At 37.5% G+C, this 6,000-nt stretch overlaps 1 protein-coding gene across 5 annotated transcripts in view; it reads left to right on the top strand.

The window, feature by feature from the left end:
* The window catches only part of SMAD4 (SMAD family member 4), a 59,931-nt gene extending 54,610 nt beyond the window's left edge, over positions 1-5,321 (top strand). For 3 of the 5 annotated variants that reach the window (XM_042963088.1, XM_007080507.3, XM_042963089.1), the window contains exon 12: positions 239-524. In XM_042963088.1, the coding sequence (XP_042819022.1) occupies positions 239-450 (212 nt within the window). In that variant the 3' untranslated portion in view covers positions 451-524. Of the gene's footprint in view, positions 1-238; positions 525-1,241 lie in introns of those variants that run through there. The other 2 variants (XM_042963090.1, XR_006210209.1) reach the window with 2 other exon arrangements.
* Positions 5,322-6,000: the final 679 nt, after the last annotated feature.

Consider the following 6,000-nt stretch of genomic DNA (forward strand, 5'->3'; position numbering starts at 1 on the left):
TTACTTTATAATTGCTGGTAGCTAGAAGACTCCTGTGGAATGTGAATTGTCTTAACCAAAAGTTTTCAGTCCCTGTTGATAAAGCGTAGATCTACACTTAACTTCTTGGCACTTTGACAGAGAAGTTATATGCTGGGGAGAATGAAGTAAAGAAAGCTGGTCACTTTATTGATAAGGTGTAGGGAGGATGGAAGAGATCAGCCTGTCCCTCTGACGTCTTCCAAATCTTTTCTGTTAGGTTTGTCAGCCGCTGCCGGCATTGGTGTCGATGACCTTCGCCGTTTGTGCATACTCAGGATGAGTTTTGTGAAGGGCTGGGGACCGGATTACCCAAGACAGAGCATCAAAGAAACGCCTTGCTGGATCGAGATTCACTTACACCGGGCCCTCCAGCTCTTAGATGAAGTGCTTCATACCATGCCGATTGCTGACCCACAGCCTTTAGACTGAGGTCTTTCACTGTTGGGGCCCTTAACATTGTCAGGATGGTGGACTATAAAATACAATCCTGTTTATAATCTGAAGATATATTTCACTTTTGTTCTGCTTTTTTCATAAAGGGTTGAAAAGTGTGTTTGCTGCCTTGCTCCTAGCAGACAGAAACTGGATTAAAACAATTTTTTTTCCTACTTAGAACTTTTCAGGCATGGCTCAGAGCTTGAAGATCAGGAAAAACACATTCTTACTAAATCTTTACCAGTTATGTATGAAGGAATCATTCCAGTGCTGGAAAATTTAGCCCTTTAAAATGTCTTAGAGCCTTTTATATGCAGAACATTGATACATGTGTTATTCTACAGAATAAATTCAATATTGCTGATTTTACAGGAGAGAAGTTCTCAAAGTTAATTCACCTATGTTATTTTGTGTGCAAGTTGTTATTATTGAACATACTTTACTCCAAAATATTGTGCCATGTGGGTGAGTTAATTTTACCAAGAGCAACTTCACTCTGTGTTTAAAAAATAAGATAGTAATGTATTATATAACCTTTTATCCAAAATATTTTTTTGCAAGTTAAAACGAGTGAAGACGATTTCAATTCAGATGGTCTTGCAACTTCAGTTTTATTTTTGCCAAGGCAAAACACTAATCTGTGTGTATACTGGGAATTCCTTAAAATCACCCACAAAAATACACCATTTAAAATTTACACTTGTTATCCCTGTTCAGGGTAACTATTTGTCAAGAAATATTCTTTTGCCCTGTTATACAGTAGATATATTCTTTTATATTTCTAGGCACAAGGTGGTCACTGCGGAGCCTAGAAGAGGAATTTCTTTCCTTCATTAATTCATAAGGAAAGGTTTTGTATTTTTAAAAACACTAAAGGCAGTGTCACTTCACCTAATATCTCACCATTCTGCAAAAGTGGCAATGCTTAAACTAAGTGAGTATTTTGGAAACTGCTAAATTCTATGTTAAATACTGTGCAGAATAATGGAAACATTACAGTTCATAATAGCTAGTTTGGATATTTTTGTACTTGATTTGATGTGTGACTTTTTTTTTTCGTATACTGTTTAAATCATGTATGTTTTGACATTGTTTAAAATTCAGTTTTTGTATCTTGGGGCAAGACTGCAAACTTTTTTATACCTTTTGGTTATTCTAAGCCCTTTGCCATCAATGATCATATTAATTGGCAGTGACTTTGTATAGAGAATTTAAGTAGAAAAGTTGCAAATGTATTGACTGTACCACAGACACAATATGTATGCTTTTTACTTAGCTAGTAGCCTAAATAAAACCGAATCTCAACATACAAAGTTGAATTCTAGGTTTGATTTTTAAGTTTTGTTTTCTTTTGCACTTTTGAGTTGAACCTCAGAAGCAAGATACCTTCTACTAAATGACAGGCAACAGCCAGTGCTATTGGACAGCTTTGGTTTCCCTCACACTCTGCCAGGACTTCCCCACGGACATTATGTATCGAGTGTAGAGTTGGTTGGGGTTTTTTTGTTTTGTTTTGTTTTATTTTGTTTTAGCTTTTATTTTACTGTAGCAAAATAGGCCTGATTGTCTACAAGGTAAATAGGTTGTCTACAGGATAAAATAGTGTGAAATAAAACCAAGGATTATCTTTCAGATGCTTTTATGTTTTGCTTGGAGGGCCTTCTTAGGTGTAATAAGATTCTTGAAGGTGTGTTACAAGTATGAGATTTGAGAAACACTTAGAATAGTCATCCTTAAATGACTTGAACGAGTAAGTCTTCTACTTCCTTGCTCAGAAGGTCATCTTCATAAGATCATCCTAGGAGAACCACTGAGTTTGCTTATTGTGATTTAAACATAGATCTGGATCCAAGCTACATTTTTTGTTTTGTTTTGTTTTAAAATATTTTCTCTGCCAAGCTCATTTGAACTCTTGAGTACTTACGGATACTTTTGTTAAAGACCAAATTTTAATCTGTAAAAGTTTGGTGATTTAAGTTTTATTGGCAGATTTTTTTAAAAAAGATCTTCATTCTCTAGAAATTGCTGACTTTAGGTCCATTTTACTGTGAATGAAGAATAGGAGTGATGAGAGATTTTTTAAATCCAGATTATTTGATTAGGATCATTTGATTAGCATGCTGTGATATAATCCGTTGCCTCCTTTTCTCCTTTAAGGAAGGTTTTCCTGTTTAATCGTCTGGGGAAAGTGTGTGGAAATATTTGCTAAAAAAGTCTTTCTTTGAGGCCAAGCCACCTGTCTTGGTTTCTTTCTACTAAGAGCCATAATGTTAACTACCAGTATGTAGCATTACTTCTAGTTGTTAATTGCTTTATGTTTGTACCTAGATTCAGTCTGTGCTTCTGAGAAAACATCTAGTATGTTCATGATCAGTTATTTTTGAGAGCTTAGTTGTTAAACAGTATTTCCATTTCTTAGAGATAGTCATCTTTGATGAGTAAGACTCAAGAATCACTAGGTTTAAAATTTTATGGCTACTTTAGGGTAGAATAGTTTCTGCAGTTCTCAGACTCTGATTATTTTGAGGATATGGTTCCGGGTAGATTTTCTCCAGCTATTTCATATCTCAAAATGTTGAGCTTCAGTGCAAGCTGAATTGAGAGTTGAACCAAGTACCCTTCTAATCCAGTATGAGGCCATTCCACTTTGGTCCAGTGCCTTTCAGTGCGTTATCAAAGGGAATCCTAAAATGGTGTTGCCTTTATTTTCCAGGGAGTAGATTCTTTTGAGGGATATGCCCTATCTCATTTTTTATAGTGTGCTACCCCTGGTATACAAAGATAATGATAATAAATCACTGCCATAGAACCTTGTTTTTCTAGAAACACTGCTCATTTGTATCGACCTACCCACCAAATAGGTCTCTTGTCCCATCCTTCCTGTAGTCATTGTAGGTTCACAGGTTGGGTGGTCTAGTTTAAGGATTACCATCCTCGAATTATCCATGGAAACTGAATACATGTTAGCTGTGTTGTATTTCAAAGTTAAAAATCCATTTTTGTGGGGGAAGGGTGTGGTATAAAGGGGGGTATTTGTAATAGAAATTTTGAAGGTAAAATAAAATATCCTGTCTTCCAGATGGTAAACATCTTACTTTTACAAGTTTATTGCAGGTATCTTTTTGACTATGCCCATCTGGAAAAGGGAAATTTTACATTGTCCCATGGTGCTCCTCATGCATATATGGAGGTTAAGGAATATAAGGTGAAATATTTCTACTTGTGGTTTGGTGGTAACTGGTTAATAGTTACTCACTAGCTATTATGCAAAATTAGATTAGTTCAGATCTTTTTTAGAGCCTTTTGGAAGAAGCAGTTTTATTCTGACTAGGGCAGAATCCTTTTTGGTGATAGTTTCTATAGTTCTCCTCATCATTAAGTCATTTTACTGGCATTTTATTCAACGCTAGCAGATTGGGAAGATGATGAATTTTAGGTTACTAAGGTAAATGAAAGCAATTATCTGCAAAATCACGTAATTTTTTTGTAGAGGGGGCTTGGCTAAGACTAGCAGATAATAGCATGAAGAAATGCTGTTTTTTTCTTCCAGTTTTCAAAACTCCTTACTACACTATTTCGCTTGATCTTTATAGTAACTCTGTGAGAGGGGGTTAGAGGGAAGGAAATGCTTTTTTTTTCTTTCTAAAGGCAGACCTCATCTTGTCACAGGTAGCTCTCTGTGAATAGTTGCCTAAATTCTGCTTTGCAAAGATTACAGAAAAGAGGCTCTGAGAATCTTTTGTGCAAGCCTTTCCATTTTTTTCTGACAACTAGGTAACTTCTCCCAGGATGGATCAGGAAGGATGTATATGGTTAGTGGCCGCATTCACAGAAGCATCCTCGGCTTGGCCTTGTCCCTAAGCACTTGTGCCAGTGCTTCCAGCTGTTGATCTTGTTTATCTGCTGTCACTGTGGAATGGAATTTTCTGCATTACCCAGACTTGCCTTATTTAAGCAGTAAGCCTTTTTATTTTAGCCATTTTGGGGATGGAGTTATTAATGTGTATATCAGAGAACATACTAGATACAGTGTTTTTTTGTGTGTGCCAACCTGTCTTTGGATGTCAGGGGCTGCTAAGGTTTTGCAGACTGCTATGGTTTTGAATGTTTACCTTTTTTTCTTTTTTACACAGTACCTTTCAGTATCCTCCCTTTCTGAGAGGTCGCTTCGTGTGTAGCTCCCCTTGTAGTTTCTTCTTCGCTTTCTGATTCGTTTTTCCAACTGCTTGGGCAAGAAACCCAGATAACCAGACTTAGAACTACCTTTAAAACACAAGGACAAATTGGGACAGGTCCCAAGAAACTTTCCTGTAAAGTATTGAAAAGGCCTTCAGTGCTTTGGTGTCTGACATCTGTTTGACTGCTTAGAATGTTTCCTGATTCTTTGCTGAGTTCAGGTAGTTGAAATAGGGAGAAGTGGGTCAGATTCCTATTTTCCGCCTTTGAAAGATTTTGAAAGATTTTGTTGCTTCCATCTCAGTGCTGCTCGTACAAAAACTGGGGTTACAGGGGTTACTAAATTATCATCAGTAGTCAGAGGCATGCCTTGCCTAGAGGATACCAGCAAAAAAAAAAAAAAAAAAAAAAAAATCCTAAATGAACAACAAAAAACAAACCTTAGGAAATGAGAGGGTTGTTTTCGTTTTGTTTTGGTGTCCCCTTTTGGGTCCTATCTTGGGGCTTTCCTTCTCTACAGATATTTTTGACCTATAGGTGCCTTTATGAGAATTGAGGGTCTGATATCCTGCCCCAAGGAGTAGCTAAAGTAATTGCTAATGTTTTCAGGGATTTTAACATCAGACTTGAATGAATGAATGAAGCATTTTCCTCCCTGCCCCCTCTCCCTCCCACCCTCCTTCCCTCCCTCCCTCCCTCCCTCCCTCCCTCTCTCCCTCCCTCCCTCTCTCCCTCTCTCCCTCTCTCCCTCTCTCTCTCCCTCTGTCTTTCTTTCATAGGAAGGACTGAGGTGAAGACAATCATTTCTGTCTATTGATGTGGATAGTTTTCAGTGTATTTAAGATGCTTTCACAATAAGTCTCAGAGCCCATGTTCTTATTCAGCCTAAAACTGGTGGCTCTGGGCTGGCACCAGGTACACTCTGGTTTGCACTCTGCCACTGATTTGATGTATGACCTTGAGCAGGTCATTTCCCTTCTCTGGGCCTCAGTTGCCTCATCTGTAAAATGAGGGAGTTGGACTAGATGTGTTCTAGCTCCGAAATTTAAGTGACCTTGCCTACCTCGCAGCAGTTTTTGATTTCTTCCTTAGTTTTGCTCTGCTGTTTGAAGGGGCTTTTTACTTATTTCCATGTTATTCAAATGAGATTAGGCTTGATATTTTATTACTATTCTCCAATGGACAAGAAGTTACATAGTATGTCCTTGAGACTTAAATTTAACCAAAGGCCTAGCACCACCTTGCAATAAATACTTAGAAAAAGAAAAAAAAAAAAACAAACTGAGAGGAGGGGAAAAGCCTTCATTCTCTTTTCCCATCATCTAGATTAAAGGTTTCTTAAGGCTTTTTTTTTTTGAGTCATGGCAT

The sequence above is a fragment of the Panthera tigris genome, chromosome D3 (genome assembly GCF_018350195.1).
Source record: "Panthera tigris isolate Pti1 chromosome D3, P.tigris_Pti1_mat1.1, whole genome shotgun sequence".
Classification (NCBI taxonomy): domain Eukaryota; kingdom Metazoa; phylum Chordata; class Mammalia; order Carnivora; family Felidae; genus Panthera; species Panthera tigris.